General features: G+C 31.0%; 1 protein-coding gene across 1 annotated transcript in view; it reads right to left on the minus strand.

Annotated features, from left to right (window-relative positions):
* The window catches only part of LOC126891003 (retinol dehydrogenase 12-like), a 44,102-nt gene that overhangs the window by 3,908 nt on the left and 20,179 nt on the right, over positions 1-20,015 (minus strand). The window contains exon 3 of the mRNA XM_050660216.1: positions 13,918-14,246. Within this exon, the coding sequence (XP_050516173.1) occupies positions 13,918-14,246 (329 nt within the window). The remainder of the gene's footprint in view (positions 1-13,917; positions 14,247-20,015) is intronic.

A 20,015-nucleotide genomic window follows, 5' to 3' on the forward strand; every position in this document is an offset into this window, starting at 1 on the left:
TAACAATTCTAAAAATGTTTCGAATAAATGTTGCTTAATTTTTCATGATGGATCCGAATCTGTAATAAAAAGTGGGGGTTGCTATTTAAGATTTTAAAGTTACCCACCACCCCACCTCCATCGGGTGGGTTGGAGGGTCACGTTTGGTGTTATTCAAAAGGCTTTCGAAAAATATTAAAAATCTGTTTTTTTGTTTCTTATTTGGAATTGTATTTCGTGAGATATTAGACCGTTTCTATAATTTACCTATGGTATCAGGATAAATCGTTTTTCCCAATTATGGCGCCATCTATCCACACTTCGAAAAATGTCTTGAATAAAAGTTGCTTACTTTTACGTAACGAATTAAAATCGGCAAGAAAAGCTGGGGGTTTCTATTTGAGATTTTAAAGTTGCCCCCCACCCCACCTCCAGGGGGTGTAGTGGGGGTGGGTGTTTGGTGTCGTTGGATAGATTTTTGAAAATGATTGAACACGTATTTTTCAGTTTTTCGATCCGATGTTTAGTTCGCGAAATATTCGACCGTTCCACTACTTTTGGGACACCTTGTATAAGAAAAACTTTACAATTCTACATCCCCTCCATTTTCCAAAAATTGGGAAATACGGGGTGAAAAATATATTCTCGGGGGCGAAAGAATATACATTCAAAATAAGTCCGGAATTTGATAAAATGACTTAATCTAAGCAACTTTTTTCTATAGAGTTTTCACTAAGTCAATATTTTCGAGTTATTTGCGAGGGAGTATGTTCATTTTTAACAAAAAAAAACATGTTTTTGGACGGTTTTTCGCAAATAACTCAAAAATTGGGTATTTTATCGAAAAAAATATTCCTAGCAAAAATATAGCTTATACGAAAGTAAAAAAAATGGAGTATGCATGAAGTCTGTAGACCCAGTAGAAGCAGAGTTGTAGCTAATGAAAAGTAGGTTCTTATTCGTCAAATTCCAAATCGAATATTTTAACGGAAAATAAACAAAAAAACAGAGCACTTTTCGGGGAAAACTCATTATAATTTTTTTAAAGTGTTAAAAAGGAGGTTTAATTTTGTTTTTCAAAAAAACTTCCAACATTAAAAGTAAGTGAGTTATGCTCAAAATTTTAGAATCTTAATTTTGAAAAAAATTCTTTTTTTTTTCAAAATAACTTAAAAATTATTAGTAATACCAAAAATCTCAAAGAGTAATAAAATGTAGGTTTTGCTTTTATGAATATTTTGGATTTTTTGTTTGCTTGTTAGACAAAAATTGGTTAGGCTATGTCTGTTCAAAATTGGCATAAACTCGTGATTAGTTACTCGTTCAAGTCATTTTAACTACAGCCTTTTCAAAAATAAGCACTTTGAACCGATGAAACTTACAAATCATAAAAAAAGAATACATAAGAAAAGTAACTTGATTTCGCGATTCTTTTTACCAAAAATAAAAGGGGCTAACAACATTTTGAGCGTAACTCACTTACTTTTAATGACAGAAGTTTTTTTAAAAAACAAAAATAAACCTTTTTTTAAACTTTAAAAAGGTTGTAACGAGTTTTCCCGAAAAGTGCCCCGTTTTTTTATTATTTCACGTTGAAATATTCGATTTGGAATTTGACGAAGAAGATCCTTCTTTTCATTAGCTACAACTTTGCTTCTACTTGTTCTATAGACTTCATGCACACACCATTTTTTTCACTTTTTATAATCTATATTTTTGTTAATATTTTTTTCGACAAGATACTTACTTTTTGAGTTATTTGCCAAGAACCGTCCAAAATCATGCTTTTTTTTGTTAAAAATGAACATATTCACTCGCAAATAACTCGAAAAGTATTGACTTAGGGAAAAAACTCTATAGAACAAAAGTTGCTTAGAATTAGTCATTTTATCCAACTCCGGACTTATTTTGAATGTATATTTTTCACCCCCGAGAAGGGGTGTTCCCCTCCATTTTACAAAAATTTTCCATTTTTGTAAAATGGAGGGAATGTAGAAATGTAAACTTTTTCTTATATAATAATAGACGATTTCAACTACCTATTCCACGATTTTCATTCTTCCTTTATTTTTTTTTGGGTCAGATTGTTCTTTGATCTGGCTATTACATGAATTTTGTTTAAAAATGATTTAAGTATGTGTAACTAATACAATTTTACCTATAAACAAAAATTTGCACAACTTACTTTTGAAACATCTTACTAAACGATGTTTCATTAAAAAAAAATCTCAAAGATTTAATTCAAATGATACGAGACGTATCAAGAATCAAATTTTTTAAAACTTCGTAGTTTTACAGAATTACTACCACTTTAGTGGATATTACTCAAGTTTAATAGTATGGTATAGTTAGACCCAAACCCAGACATCCAAAGTGAAAGTTATCTTCCAACACCCAATTGTTCTATATGGTCCACATAATGTTCAGAAAAAAGTCACACCATTTTGAGCGTCGGGTTTGAGGGGGGGAGAGGGGGGAGAAATCTGCAAATTCGTAGCTTTTTACGTTTCTCGTCAATATTTCTAAAACTAAGCGGTTTAGCATGGACAACCCTCTACACAAAATTGTTCTACATTAAATTTGAAATAAAAAAGGCTCTATGCATAATCCTTCTAAAATGAACGGTTCCAAAGTTAAGGAGGTAGTATAGTATAATTGGTCCAAAAAAAGGCCTAACCCAGACATCCAAAGTAAAAGTTTTCCTTCAACACCAAATTGTTCTATATGGTCCACATATTGTTCAGTAAAAAGTTACACCATTTTGAGCGTCCGGTTTGGGGGGGAGATGGGGGAGAAATCGCTAAATTAGTAGTTTTTTTACGTTTTTCGTCAATATTTCTCAAATTATGCTTTAGCGTAAGGAATGTTCTATAGAAAAATATTCTACATACAATTTAAAACAAAAAAGGTTCTATACATAATTGTCATAAAATCAACGGTTCCAGAGTTACGGAGGGTGAAAAGTGGAGGTTTTCGATACTTTTTATAATTACCGATTTCTCCCCCCCCTCTCCCCCCCCCCAAACCCGACGCTCAAAATGGTGTGACTTTTTTCTGAACATTATGTGGATCATATAGAACAATTTGGTGTTGGAGGATAACTTTCACTTTGGATGTCTGGGTTTTTGGTATAAGTTATATCATAAATATTGCCCAAAAAATATAAAAAGTTTCGAAAACCTCGATTTTCACCCTCCATAACTCTGGAACCGTTGATTTTATAACAATCATGTATACAACATTTTTTGTTTTAAATTTCATGTAGAACATTTTTGTGTATAATATTGTTTACACTAAAGCATAGTTTTAGAAATATTGACGAAAAACGTAAAAAAACTACTAATTTACCGACTTCTCCCCCATTTCCCCCCCAAACCGGACGCTCAAAATGGTGTAACTTTTTACTGAACAATATGTGGACCATATAGAACAATTTGGTGTTGAAGGAAAACTTTTACTTTGGATGTTTGGGTTAGGCCTTTTTTTGGACCAGTTATACTATACTACCTCCGTAACTTTGGAACCATTCATTTTAGAAAGATTATGCATAGGGCCTTTTTTATTTCAAATTTAATGTAGAACAATTTTGTATAGAAGGTTGTTTATGCTAAACCGCATAGTTTTAGAAATATTGGCGAAGAACTTAAAAAACTACGAATTTACCGATTTCTCCCCCCTCTCCCCCCCCCCCAAACCCGACGCTCAAAATGGTGTGACTTTTTTCTGGACATTGTGTGGACCATATAGAACAATTTGATGTTGAAGGATAACTTTCACTTTGGTTGTCTGGGTTATGCCATCTTTTCGATCAACTATACTATACTATAAACTATAAACGGATATATTACAATTTGATAGGCTTTTTTTTAAGCTTAAAACGTAGTCTTTAAAACGCACTAAATTATTTTATTTTAAAAATGAAATAAACAACCTTTTGAGAAAATTAAAAAGATAAAAAATGTAATACAAAAACCGAAAACCCCTTTATTGCCAAATTTACGAAAACAAGTTATTCTTCATAAAATACTCAGCGTCACCCGTCGTATAGATTCGAAGATGCTACACCTTCAGTTATCAAATGTTATTAATTTTATACGAAGAAAATATAAATTTCGCTCAAGAGTAAAGTACCTTTTTATTTCACAATATCGGAAATTTTTATTAAGAAAAGTTATTTGGAACTAAAAACTATGTTTAAATATTCAATTACCTCCTTCTAATTTAAATATTGTGAACTCTAAAGGTACTTAACACTTAAGCGGAATTCATATTTTTTGACACACCTCGTATAAAGTTGAAAAAAATTGATATCTGATGGTTGCGTCTTAGATTTTAGAACAGGTAGAGCATTTTATAAAGAATAACTTTTTTTCGTAAAATTGGTAACAATGTAGTTGTCATAATTGTAATAAAATGATGTTAGGTATCCGCAATTTAGGAAAAAACTTGCAATTTTTTTTAATGAGAAGTGTGTAATTGGATATTAAAACATAGTTTCTAATTCCAAACAACTTTTCATAATGACAATTTTCGGTATTCTAAAATATAAAGGTACTTTACTCTTGAACGAAATTCATATTTTTGACATACCTCGTATAAAACTGATGAAATGTTGTATCTGATGATTGAGTCTTAGATTTTAGACTATGCAGAACATTTTATGAAGAATAACTTTTTTTCGTAAATATGATAATAAAAAAGTTTCCCATATGGTTCAAAGTTACGCAGACATACTATATAAGTGCTAAATTTTTATATTGTAATGTTAGATTCGGATAGAGCATAATCAACAAGAAAATAGAAACATTGTTGATCAAAGTAAAATGATGAATTCACGATATTTTTTAAATAATTTATACAAAACAGTTTTTATTCTTTACCTAAAGCTAAATACACACACATCGATTTTGGACGGTCGATTTTTATCGCCCAATATTTTACTGGTCGCAGGTGCTTGCAGACACATCGAATTTTTACCGGTGAAACAATAATTTGCTTTGTTGTCGTGATACGAGGTTAATGAATAAATGAATTCTAATCGAGTTTTTGCAATGTGTTTATTGTATCGCCGTATTAAGCGCCCTAGGATTAAACGCAAATGGTGGATTCATCCTATCAAGTAAAGCAGAGAAAACATGTGGACATTCTACGCTCTTTTTGAAGAACTAAGGCCTCTACATGCATTCCTAGTTAGATTCCTGTCCTTAAATATATCCAAATTGTGTCCCACAAAACAGAGGTCTTGCCTCCACTAACGAAAAAAAAAACGCAAAAACACGTCAAATAATACTGGAAGGGGGAGACATTTTGTCCAATTTAAGCTTGTCGGGAAAGGCACCCTCTCACCACAGCATCATCCCATCGGATTCTCCTCTTTGTACTGATTTCAAAAATGTTTAACACTTGATGCTTAAAGTGATGAGTTTATGAGAAAAATTATGTTTTTAACAATTTTAAATCATTTAGAATGAACATTTCACTACCAAAATTTTACCAATATTATAATTGGAGGGGTCAGAAGCAAAACCGCCTAAGTAGCAAAATACACATTTTGAGAAATAAAGCATCAAAGTTTTTGCTCCTTTAAAAATTCTGGACCTTTAAAATTAAAAAATTTAAAGTATTAAACAATTCAAAATAGGTATAAAATTTTAAAGATACTTCTTGGGACAACATTTTTATATTTTTTTTACTTCTTTTGACAAAAAAATGCACTTAGTTTGTTTTACCTTTAAGCAAAAATTACTTGATAATACATAAATGGAACTAAACAAAAGCTTAATTTTCAATTAATATTTATTTTTTCTTAAAAAAACAAAAATTTTACTTTTTTTTAACACTAAAGTTACTCATAATCTGACAAAAGATCTATGTACTCGTTTTGTTCGTCGTTGGTATCTTCTTTGGAAGGCTCAACAGCAGTGCTTGCTTTTTTCATTGTTTATGCGGCTTTAACTCATGCGGCAAATCATTATAAAATTAATGCAAATGCAGTGGTGACGCGTGTCTTTTTCTGAAGTGTTACCAAAACCAAATGCAAAAAATCTTATTTAAAAAATGAAGATATGGCTAAATGTATATATACACTCACTGGCACAAAAGTCCGCCACCCAAAATTTTTGATTAGGTTTGACAATCTATAACTTTATTATTTGTACTTCGATTTTCAAGATCCTTGCACGAGTTTGTAGGTAACTACATGTATTCATGTCAATTGCTATTATTCCGGTAACAAAAATTTTTTGCTTAGATGGCATTATACGGGGGTGAATATAAGCGTTGTTTTTTCTCCTAACTTTAAAAAATTCTGTGGAAAAATTGGAGGGCTGGATTATTTCATACTCCTTTTGTATTATCCTGGAGGTATCACTAAGGTCTTGTTTTTTGAATTATTTGAATATCTCTTTTCTTGTAAGAGCTGTAATTAAAAACACTGCTTTGAAGGTTTATTTAATTAAAAATATCAAACGTACTAAATTAACAAAACAAAACAAATTTAACAACAAAACAAAACAATTCAATAGCGGTTATGTCCACCTCTTGCAGCAACGACTGCTCGCAATCTGTTTAGCATCTAATAAAGATGTGTTTTCCTTGCCTGAGGAATAGCCCGATATTCCTCTACCAGGGCCATAACTGTTTTCTGGAGGCCTAGGATGACGGCAAATAGCTTTTTTATTCATCCCATAAATGTTCAATATGATTGAGATCTGGGCTGAATGCGGGTCATTCCAATCTTATCAATCCAACCTCAATTGAGTCAATCAGTGTTTTTATTTACAAAAAATGGTACAGCTCTTACAAGAAAAAAGATATTCGGATAATTCAAAAACAAAATGTTGGTGATGTCTCCGGGAAAATATGACAGGACTATGAAACAAAATGAGCTATTCCATTTTTCCACAGAGTTTTTTAAAATTAGGAGAAAATACAACGCTTCCTTTCATCCCTGTACAAATGACATGCAAGCAAAATTTTTTGTTACCGGAATAATACCAAACAATATGAATACATGTATGTAGAATCTTGAAAATCGGAGCACAAATAATAAAGTTATAAATTGTCAAACTTAATCAAAAATTTTGGGTGACGGAATTTTATGCCGGTGAGTGTAGCTTCAATAATATAATTTTGTATATCACTTGAAACTCTCGAAAAAACAATGTTTCTAGATGTTGACAAAATTTTTGATCTTTTTTGGCAATTAATGTTAACAATTCCCTGTAATTGCCTCGATTGTCAGAGTCGTCGCACTCAAAATGACCACGAAACGCTAGTTCTTGTTTGGCCCAAAAACATACAGTATCTATTTTAAGTGTGCTAAGGATATACCTATATATTTTTTTTAACAAACTCATTATGTTTAGCAATATTTGCTTTAAAAGCTTGGTTAAAATAACTTTTGATTTTTGTTTTGCCAAACTGAATCAAATTGGGTATACATCTTTCATGTAGGTAACGGAGAAATTTCATGTTTCCTTTTTAAAAATCTAACACTATTTAAATCGTGAACCTGATCCACCCATTTTTCTGTAGAAACCAGAAGACATGGACAAAAATAAAGTATATTTTTCTTGCAACCATAATATAACCAAGGATTTTCACTGTACCAACTAAATTTAAAGTATCGTACTACTTTTGTTGATTCCTTTTTTAAATTGTTTAAAATAGGTCCTTCAGTTTTAATCTCATTTTTTTCTTCAAAATTATACAAGGAGAATTACTTTTGAAGTAGTTGATCGATTAAGAAACGACACTCATCCATGGTTAACTTCATGCACACTTTTTATAGGTACTGTCACCAATTTTAAATCTGGTAACAGCGCTACTGATACACAGCGCGCTTATGCCGTCGCTTCTTCAAAATTTTCAGTCACTAGCCGGTCCCGAGCGCCAGCGTGCGTATATAACCATTGTAACCAGAAATGAGACTGGTAACAGAGTATAATAAAGTGCAACTGAGTCACATAAACTCGCCAATATTTTCGTGTCTACGAGTGCTATTTACTGAGTTAGGTACTATTACCACATAATATAATAATATATTTCTATTGGTAAATAGAATTATTCATCGTTATAAAATATTTATTTGCAAGATTTTAACAGTTACCAATGGTAACAGTGGTTACATGGACGCTTCGCCAGTGGGCAAATGGGGGGTATGAAATCTAGTAGCTGTTGTAAATTATCCCATTTTTGATACTTAACTTTTAATTTTGCTTGATCTCCAAGAGGCTCCAAAGTAACAATATTCACCGGTCGTCCAACATTCTTATTGCATTTTTCTTCGTCTTCGTCTAAAGTATTGTTAAAATAAAATTGGTATATTAGGTTTTTATTATATTTAAATCACTTAGGGCCAGTTATTCAATCGATAGTTGACTCATGGATTAAGTAAACCATGATTAAATTTAATTCAAAGATTACTTCTTAAGAAATTGTTCAATTCTGGCTAACTCTCGGATTTATTAAACCCTAGTACTGAAGTGGTGACAATGTTGCCAGTTATTAATTAACGGCTTGGAACAAATTTTATTATGAAAATTGTAAATAAACATGTGTTCTGTGGTATAAAAGTTGACGATATTTGACGTGTAGTGTTTACATTTTTCTTTTTAGATTAATGTACATTATTTGTTGTGTTAATTTGTATCAGTGATTATTTTTATTTAATTTACATAGTCAAACATATTCAAAATGGAAGAAAGTAATAAAAGACTGAGAACTCTTAACTTCACGTAAAAAAACATGTAAAATGAATGTTTTACGTTCGATTTCCTTCCAAAAAAAGTCACACAAATTTTTCAAATTTGTTTTTACCTGATTTGTACACATAATGAAAAACAGATGTAACTTATGGAAATATGTATCTAAAATTATCATGCATAAGTAAATTTGTAGAAAGTATAAGTACCTACCTATACACTGAGAAATCTAATTTATTTTTGTGCTGCCTATGTTCATCACTGGGTCAAAATAATATGAATTTTTAAGAAGTACATTTTTTTAAGTAAAAACAAATATATTAACAGCAGCTAAGAAATCTTCGTCCTCTGTGAAATCTCTATCATCAGAATCAAAGACATCATTATTACAAATAGCCATTATTGTTATTAGAGACACGAAATTATAATAAGATTATTACTGCAAACCTTATAGACGACTGCAAATTTGTAGAAAGAACAATTCAATATGTACCTATTTTTTTATAGTGCAATAACATGGTTGTTTTAATCTTGAATTTTCTTGAAAATATTTAATTTAAAACCAGAAAGTAAGGTTACCACTCTTTAGTTAACAAAGTTAATCCTTCCTTTTTGAGCGATTAAGATAATCTATTGTTAACAGGTGGTTAAAAGTTAAACTTGCATTGAACAACGCAATATTAAGTTTAATTGAAGATTATTTTTAATCTGAAGATAATCTTCAATTGAACAATCGAACCTAAATGTCTCTCCATTTGATCACATGATTTGCGCTATCCTTTTTTGGATTTTAATGAAATTGTTTAAATTTGAAAGGGATACAAAATCTGTCATTTTATGAAAAACAAATTTTTTTTAACACTTTTTTTATTAAGTCACACCAGTGATCAGGTACAAATATCTCAGGATTTTTATTTTTCAGTTTTTCTATTAGAGCGAAACTCCGATCACGCTCTATATAGGAGTAGGAGTGACCAGGTTCAAAAAATTTGTGGTCAATATTTACAATATGTGTAGTGCGAACTATGAGCATGAATAATTTGCTTATATTTTTATTCTTATTCTGACCGCCGCATGAGGCACTGCAAGCAATCACATTTACTTGATAATTTCTTAACTAATAGATTCTTATTTTCTCTTTTTCCAAAAATCATTATAACTTACCTGACTCAAAAACATGATCCAAATATAATAATGACAAAATATATAATTTCTGCAAACAATAGTATCACTTACAACACTGCTATTAATCTACTAGAGTAGTATAACCTACACTCCATAAACAAATCCAAACCGTTGAGTGAAACTCAAACAACATAAGTATTTAATAAAAATACATTTATTTCCAGTCGCTTGTTTGGAAGTAAAACAGCCTAGGTGCACTAAGGCGATTTCTGCTTTTAAAGGTTGGTTGATTTCATTTTGGTTGTTTTTTCTATTCATCGAAAGATGGCGACAAAGTAGGGTTAGAGCGTAGTCGATTTCACTATCAAACAATATAAGATATTCAGAACGTGAAACAACACTAAAGTCATTTTCGTGAAAATTGCACTTAGGCGGTTTTACTTCTAACTCTAACCCGTTCAATTATTCAAAAATTATAACAATAATTATTCAAACTTTCAAAAGTAATTTTGAATAATTATTGTTAAAATTTTTGGTAGTGAAATGTTCATTCTAAACGTTTGTATCTAATAAAGTTTTTAAAAAAATAATTTTTTTCAATCCAGTTTTCTTGATTTTGTATTTATTTTTCTCATAAACTAATCACTTTATGCGTCATGTCTTATACATTTTTGAAATCAATACAAAGAGGAGAATCCAAATATAAAATAAAAAAGGTGGGAGAAATTTAAAAAAAATAAGGGATCATACGGGGGTTGAGAGGGTGCCTTTCCCGGCAAACTTAAATATGGTAATATCTCCCCCTTCAAGTATTATTTGAAGTGTTTTTGCGTTTTTTCTAAAAATCAGTAGTTTTAAGGTTATTTAAGGTGGGTAGTTTTATCTGAAAAGCAGGGCCGCCGCTACCATGTGTGCAACGTGTGCATCGCACACAGGCGGCCAACAATAGGGGCGGCCAAAGCAGGCCACTGATGATACTAATTATTTAAAACGCAAATAAGTTCAAATAATTAAATAGTAATGTTTCAGATAATTCTAATTCTAAAGTCTAATATTCCAAACAATAATTATTAATATTATTACCTGATAATTCTATAATGCGTTTCATTTAACATTTATAGTGCTTTTTTTCGCAAATCTAAATATTTTTCTATTATATTAGATTGTAGCCCAGATATAACGCACGTAGAACAAATAAATAACAATAAAATATTGTAGTAAGATGTGTTTCAACTTCAACACCAGTTCGGATATGTTTTCTCCTGAAACTGACGTAATTGGACAAGGTCTCTTTGAATTTATAGAGAATAAACTTGAAGAATTAAATATAAATATTATAAAATCCACAAGGAAAGAAAAGTTTTCCTGTAGTTGGCTGTATACCATCAATCACAAAAATTGGAATAAATCCTTTGTAAAAGGTATAAAATTTATTAAAATCCCTAAAGGGCTACATCAGAACAAAACGTTTTCGATTTTATTACAAAATCATCATCAGTGTAAGACCTAAAAGTAAGTATAACCTATTTTATTAATGTAAAATTGATATTTAAATTCTGACTAAGGTTTAAAACAAGTGGTTATACTCACAGTCTGGATGCTAGCTGAGCCACCAAAGAAATATAGGCGTAATAACCCTTCAAATATAAAATGTATGCTTTACAGATGCATATTTACTTAAAATGCCTTAGGCAACAGGAATAATGCCCTAAGGTAAGGTATTTAAATTCCCAACATGTGGGATGCAAAAAAATTGAGTTTACATTTCAATGAAATGTAAACTCAATGACTTTATGTTGCCATAAAGTCATCGAAATGTAAACTCAATTTTTTTGCATCCCACATGTTGGGAATTTAAATACCTTACCTTAGGGCATTATTCCTGTTGCCTTTTGCCCATCACAAGGCATTTTAAGTAAATATGCATCTGTAAAGCATACATTTTATATTTGAAGGGTTATTACCCCTATATTTCTTTGGTGGCTCAGCTGGCATCCAGACTGTGAGTATAACCACTTGTTTTAAACCTTAGTCAGAATTTAAATATCAATTTTACATTAATAAAATAGGTTATACTTACTTTTAGGTCTTACACTGATGATGATTTTGTAATAAAATCGAAAACGTTTTGTTCTGATGTAGCCCTTTAGGGATTTTAATAAATTTTATACCTTTTACAAAGGATTTATTCCAATTTTTATAAATATTATGGATAATATGCGTGGATAGGGTTACGATAATGGAGCCAATATGCGTGGTAGACACATTGACCTGGAGAAAATCCTCGAGAGAAATATCTTCGATCATTTTTTATTCCCTTTTCTGCACATTGTTTAAATCTGGTGGTGAATGATGCAGTAAAATTAAGTTTTGAGTGGATGGAATTTTTTAATACTGTAGGTACAGGAACTATATGTGTTTTTTTCTTCTTCGAATATTTGAAGGAAAATGTTATTAAAGCACCTTCCAAAGTGGACATTAAAAACATTGTTGGACATGCGATGGGAGAGTCTGATCGATGTAATCGCACCATTAAAAACCCAGATAAGTAAAATATATGATGCTTTAGAAGAATTGCAAAATGATAACAAAAGGGATACGTGTAAAGTGTAAAGCCCTTAAGCCGATGCCGCACTGCAGGATGCTAGATGGTGGCTTGGAGGGTGGATTTTAAAGGTGGATGGTGGAGGGTCGCTTCATCCTGGACGCAGTGAAAGAGTGAAATGAAGTCAGAAGTCAGTATCCAACTGACTGCTGAGGAATCGTTTGTTTCATTTGTTACGTTACATTTGGTTTGGTTTTTTAGCATATCGTCATATTAGAGGTAAAACTCACTCACTAAACTTTTCAGAAAGTGGAGAAAAATCGACTTAGAGGCAAAAATTGTTTCTTAAATTCACCTGACTTGAATATTGGATTTTTTTTAATGCAACTGCAAAGAATAAATAAAAACAGATATTTTAAGCCATGTTTCGTCACATAGTGGGTCTGTTGGGTCCCAAATTGCCCTTCTTTTATACACAGCACTTATTACGCTTTCATCCATAGCGAGGCTACCCGGATGGATTATCAAACACGACTCACACGACTGATATGGGTGGATAGACGCCTGGCGGACCACCGGGTGGGTAGATGGTAGTGGGAGGCCACTGCGGCTACCGTCGTTGTATTATTCGTGGTATAAGTAGCTGGATGGTCGCCAGGCGGGTATCTACCATCCACCATCCTAGCAAACTTCCTGCACTGTGGCATCGGCCTTACAGACAAAAACAGCTCAGAGACATTAGTGCAACCGATTTATATGAAGAAATTAAAGCTATTCAACCATCTTATGTTACCGCAGAAAAACGTCCTGGTAATATTCTTGAATACATTTACGAAATAATATTATACAACATTTCCGAACTTAACTATAATCGTACGTATATTCCTAACTCTACCCTTTATTGTGAGCGGTCGTTTTCAAAACTTAAAATTATTAAAAATTATTTGCGATTTTCAATGAAGCAAGATAGACTTTCTGCTTTAGCAATGTTATCTATCGAACATGAAGTGTGTGCGACATTGTGTATTAAAAACAAAGACATTGTCAAAATTTTTTCCGAAACTGAAGCCAGAAAAGTTTGATTTTAGTTTCTTTATGTGTTTATGTTATATTATTCACGGTTTATTTTAATTAAATGGAAGTTTAATTTAGAATATACAATATTATACATATAATGGGCGTTGGATCATGGATATTACTCCAATTGTTCAAGTATTTATCTATTTACAACTTATTATTGTTATGCATCTTCTGCACATTTCTTTAAATACGAGTATGTACATATTTCTAAGGCGTTGGAAGGGGGCGGCAGATATTAAGTTGCACACGGGCGGCCAACACCTCAGCCGCGGCCCTGCTGAAGAGCACTGTTTAAACTAACAAAAAAAGTTTCAGAAAATTATAAACATGTTTGAATTTTTCCGAAACACTGTAAGTTTTCTTTCTATATTGACTCCCCTCTAATAACACTTGGACGAATGGAGTTTTGTATGAAGAAGAAGGCTTTGGCTCATAAAGAGCTGTAACGCCACTGATGATGATGATAATGATAATAACACTTACCACACCAAATTTCGCGAATAGGTATATTGTGGAATAAAATAGCAAAATATCGAATAAACTCTTCAATTCCTTTTCAGCCGTATTAAATATCTCTGTTTTTACTATTCCAGGCTGGTAACTGTTACAAGTAATATTCCATCGTTTGAGTTTAACTGCAAACATGTCTGCGCTTATTATATTACAGAATTTGGAATTAGGGTAGTCAAAGATTCTAAACATAGCATTCTCAATTTTAAAATCTCTTACAGATACCCTTGACATCATGTGAAAATAAGACAAAAATGATCCTGTGAAAATTACTCGAGCGCCTGCTGACTTTTTCAAAAGATCTAAAATGAAAAGAAATATTTATTTTGTTTATGAACTGTGATAATGATTGATGATTAGACTTAGGCAAATATGCAAAATGCGTATTTCGCATATCACTCATATTTAATGCATATTCGTACAAAATATTGCATAAAACAAATGCCACTTCGATTTATTTTTAAGAGGATGGGAATCCTGAGAAAACTAATAAGTATTTTTGAAAAATTTTAACGAAGAATGAAAGATTACGTAATTAGCGAGGGCTGAAAGTCCCTGAGAACTTCTATAATGTTTATTTTAATAAGTTACAGGGGTTAAAAACTAAGAGAAAATTTAGTGTCATTTTTAATTTCAAATATCTCATTCAAAATAAACTTTTTATTTAATGTAAGGGACTTTTGGCCCTCGGTAATAATTTAGTCTTTCATTCTGCGTTTAGATTTTTCGAAAATATTTATTGGTTTTTTCGGGATTCGAAAAAAATGAACACAATGTCCGTGGTAATATTTTCCAAATCTATCTTTGTCGTACAACGCACGCAGTCGAATAGAATATTGTCAGCATATTGTCAGTCAGACACTGACAATCAGTGACAATTTTAAATATTTGACATGAATCGGGAATATTTTGAGTTGTTGATAAATAATACAGTAAAACCTCGATATAACGGACTAATTGGGGCGACGGTATGTCCGTTAAAGCCGAAAGTCCGTTATATAAAAATAGGTTTAAAATCAATCAATTTTTTTTTGAAAATATCTGTGGTGAACCATGCCTTATTAGATCGATATGAAACGGGCAGATTATGCATGATATCTTTGACAACTCTTCATAGATTTACGAGATTTGCCAATAATTATAACAGTCAATCCATGCGATCCATCGGCTTGAGTACAAACTAGTGCCGAGATCCTTTCCTTGCTAATTTTTCTTCCAGAATTCGATTTTTCATATTTTTTTGCATTCAATTTTTTTTTTTCATTCGATCGGATTTTTTGTCCGTTATATCGGAAGTCCGTTAAATAGAGGTCCGTTCTATCGAGGTTTTACTGTATTGATATATAGTGTATTTGATAAATAATTGATTTAAGACGTGAACTTTATAAAAAGTTATTTATTGTGTATTATTTATGGAAGATAGAAACAGAGAATACATCAAGATGTATTCTGTGAACCAAGTGTTTTGTTGTTAAAGATGTTCAAAATTGTAAGCGTTCCATAGTAACAATATATTATTAAAAAATCACTTTAACACTTTTCCTCTTTTCTCGATCGAGTATTAGTTTTTGTTGTAGGTACATATATATTATTACAATTACTGAATACATAGTTATTAAAAAAATTATCAGTAGTAATTGCACAAGAGCTCTAAAATTCTATATTAGTTTTAGAGATCGAGTGCAATTTGTTGCGATTATTTCATGAATAAAACTGTTCAACACCAAAATTTTATTGTAATTTATATATTTAAGTAAAACTTAGTACAATTAAACACACAGTTGTTATAAATATTAATTTGACTGTTGAAAGTCATCACTTTTATAATTTTTAATTAAAACATTAATTGTCATTAATGTTACTGAATGTATTTTTTCGTAGCAATAAAGGGCATCTGACGTAATATACTTGACGACGGGAAATTATCAAAAATTATCGATTTAATTTAGATTTATATAGCTTTCTTTCTATTGGTCAGAATCTCCTATGAATGAAATAATCACATTTGTTAACTGAATTAATAATTTGCAATTATACAAAAAATAACAGTTATCCATGAACATTTAAAAGCCATCTCTTTAAGTTAGTTATGACATTGTCAAGCAGAATGACATTCTAGTAATATTTACATATCCATACCAGTGTGAATTTTACTACACGTAATTTGTCATGTAAAGACAGAAAAGGTAGGGATAGCCGTAAAATATTTGCGAATTATGTACCCATGGCCTTAACTATGTATTGCATATACAGGCTGGAAACCACTTAAGAATTCCAATTATTTCTGCCCTTTTCTTAAAAAATTATAAAAGACACTGAGGCTCGTCCATTTTTTAAACATAAATTTAAATGTAGCAAGCCTAGCATAGTCCATAGGCTTTATTTTTAACTTTATATTTTTAAAAGCTCTTATATTTTTAAAAGCTCATTAACAATCCTTTTATTATACAGAAGATTAATTACATCTTTGAATCTTACTCTGTCAAATGCTTTCTTCAAGTCAATCAGACATAGAAATGCAGGTCTACTGCATTCTAGTGATTTCTCGGTAATTTGCTTGATGACGAATATTTCATCTATATACGATATTCCAATACGTAAACCCTGTTGTTACATCTGCTACACTTATCATCCGATTATTTCTTGTAAAACTTCAGTTGTAAATTTTAGGGTAGTATTTAACAAGTAAATGATCTGATCGGCCTATGAGGGGGCAGTACGGCAAAAGATAAGTGCTTGCGGCTCAGGATACTCCCACATAGATCCCTACCGGAAGAGCATTGACGCCTAAATACCGGATGTCCAGAATACAGGGTGTCCAGAAACTCTACCGACAAACGAAGACAGGAGATTTCTCAGATTATTTCATTCATAGGAGATTCTGACCAATGAATTAAATCGATAATTTTTGATAATCTCCCGTCGTTAAGTATATTACGTCAGATGCCCTTCGTTGCTACGAAAAAATACATTCAGTGACATTAATGACAATTATTGTTTTAAAAATTATAAAAGTGATAACTTTCAATCGTCAAATATTTATAAAAACTGTGTGTTTAATGGTACTTACATAAATAAATTACAATAAAATTTTGGTTTTGAACAGTTTTATTCATGAAATAATCGCAACAAATTGCACTCGACCTCTGAAATTAATATAGAATTTTTGCTCTCGTGACACTTTGACATAATTTAACTCGCCTTCGGCTCGTGAAATTAAAACTGTCAAAGTGTCACTCGGGAAAAATTCAATAATTTCAGAGCTCTTATGCAATTACTACTGATTATTTCATTCATATGAGATTCTGATCAATAGAAAGCTACAGAAATCTGAATTAAATCGATAATTTTTGATAATATCCCGTCGTTAAGTATATTACGTTAGATGCCCTTCGTTGCTACGAAAAAATACATTCAGTGACATTAATGGCAATTAGTGTTTTAAAAATTATAAAAGTGATGACTTTCAATCGTCAAATATTTATAAAAACTGTGTGTTTAATGGTACTTACATAAATAAATTACAATAAAATTTTGGTTTTGAACAGTTTTATTCATGAAATAATCGCAACAAATTGCACTCGACCTCTGAAATTAATATAGCATTTTTGCTCTCGTGACACTTTTGACGAAATTAAAACTGTCAAAGTGTCTCTCGGGAAAAATTCAATAATTTCAGAGCCCTTGTGCAATTACTACTGATAATTTTAAGATAATTTTACTCAATTCACCTGGTCCGAAAATGCTTCTTAAGGAAGCTAGGGCCATTTGAAAATGGCGTCTGGTAATTAGTTTTTCTTAAATATCTCCGGAACGCTTCTATATACAAAAACGAAAATTGGTATGCGTATTTTTCTTCTAAAGGTAAATCGATTCCATTCATTGCGAATTTGTAGTACAGGTCATAGGCGCCCGTTTTGGGTAAGGAAGTGGTTACTTTATCACATAACTTTTTTGTATTTAATTTTTAAGCATATTTGACTCTGGACTATTAAATTGTGAGGTATTCTAGTACTAAAAGGTACTCCTGATTTAAGTCGATAGAATACACCGTTTTCTAGAAAAATCGATTTGAAAATTGTTCGTTTTCTGAAACGGAAATTATCAAAAATTATCAGTAGTAATTGCACAAGAGCTCTGAAATTATTGAATTTTTCGAGAGTGACACTTTGACAGTTTTAATTTCACGAGCCGAAGGCGAGTGAAATTATGTCAAAGTGTCACGAGAGCAAAAATTCTATATTAATTTCAGAGGTCGAGTGCAATTTGTTGGGATTATTTCATGAATAAAACTGTTCAAAACCAAAATTTTATTGTAATTTATTTATGTAAGTACCATTAAACACACAGTTTTTATAAATATTTGACGATTGAAAGTCATCACTTTTATAATTTTTAAAACATTAATTGTCATTAATGTCACTGAATGTATTTTTTGGTTGCAACGAAGGGCATCTGACGTAATATACTTAACGACGGCAGATTATCAAAAATGATCGAATTAATTCAGATTTCTGTAGCTTTCTATTGGTCAGAATCTCCTATGAATGAAATAATCAGTAGTAATTGCACAAGAGCTGTAAAATTATTGAATTTTTTCCGAGTGACACTTTGACAGTTTTAATTTCACGAGCTGAAGGCGAGTGAAATTATGTCAAAGTGTCACGAGGGCAAAAATTCTACAGGGTGATTGATTAGTAGGGTAAAGCTTAATAGCTCCGCTATAGTAATAGATAGCAATAAAAGTTAATAACAGAAATTTTAGCCACCTTTGAGCTTCACATTACAAAATTAGTTATAATTTTACAGGGTGTTCGATAACACAGTGGCAGACCAAACTTATGTTTTTTTAAATAGAACACCCTATATTTTATTTTAAATTCGAAATCCTGTTAACTTCTCCATGACAAAAATATAAAAGGTTTGTTGTTATACAGGGTATTTACAAAGTTATAACCAATTTTATATAAAAATCGTAACAAGTTCAACTCCCTGTATAAATAAAAATAAGCAAAACAACAATGGTTTATTAATGCCATATTTTTTAACGTATTGTCCAAATTTTCAAGAACGGTCGATATTGTTAATTTTCTTTATATCAAATACAGGGTGAGTCAAAACGCAAGTAGGTACATTTATTTTCTCAGTAATTTTAAACGGAACACCCTGTATTTTATATCACTTTTGAAAAGTACCATTACCGTATTTAATTTTTAGATAACATTCCCTATGTCTAAATTTATTAGTTTCGAGATATTTTCATTGTTCAATGGACCAGTAGCGTGGCCACTCAAAGCACCAGAATTTAATAAACTGGACTGATTTTTTTGGGGTTACGTTAATAATGAAGTTTATAGAATACCTCCAACAACAAGGGATGAGATGAAAAATAGAATACAAAGTGTATTTCGATGTGTTAATTTACAAATGCTCCGTAGAGTAAGTAGCTCATTCAATGATCGTTTTTAGGCGTACATAATGTGTTAGGAGATAATTTTGAACACCTTATGCAATTAAATATTAACAATATTTTATTAAAAGTAGCTTCTAATTTTTTCAAACATGTTTTTTTGCAAAATTATATTACTGATAAATTATGTTTCGTTCTTTATTTGTTACATTGTTACATTTACATACAAAAATAGTGTTTAATTGTCTTCACAAAGTATTGTATTTTGTGTTTGTGTGTTTTCTTGTAAAATTTATTACTAATTTCCTTTGTTTATTTGTTGCATTTCCATAAAAAGATAGTTTTTATTTGTTTCAAAAATGTTGCATGTAGTGGTTGTGTTTTTGTTTGTAAAATGTATTACTAATAAACTATTTTTATTTCTTTATTTGCTACAGTGTTACATTGATTACCGGATTGATAATCGGTAATCTTCAATTGTAAATTCAGTCATGGCTTACTTAAAATTTAGATAAATTTAAACACCTAAAATAATTTGCTCTGAAAAATTAAAATATCTCGACGAAAACTAATAAATTTGGGCATAGGAAATGTTATATAAAAATTAAAGTACGTTAATGTTACTTTTTAATAATGATATAAAATACAGGGTGTTCTATTT

Source organism: Diabrotica virgifera, chromosome 1 (genome assembly GCF_917563875.1).
Source record: "Diabrotica virgifera virgifera chromosome 1, PGI_DIABVI_V3a".
NCBI classification, from domain to species: Eukaryota; Metazoa; Arthropoda; class Insecta; order Coleoptera; family Chrysomelidae; genus Diabrotica; species Diabrotica virgifera.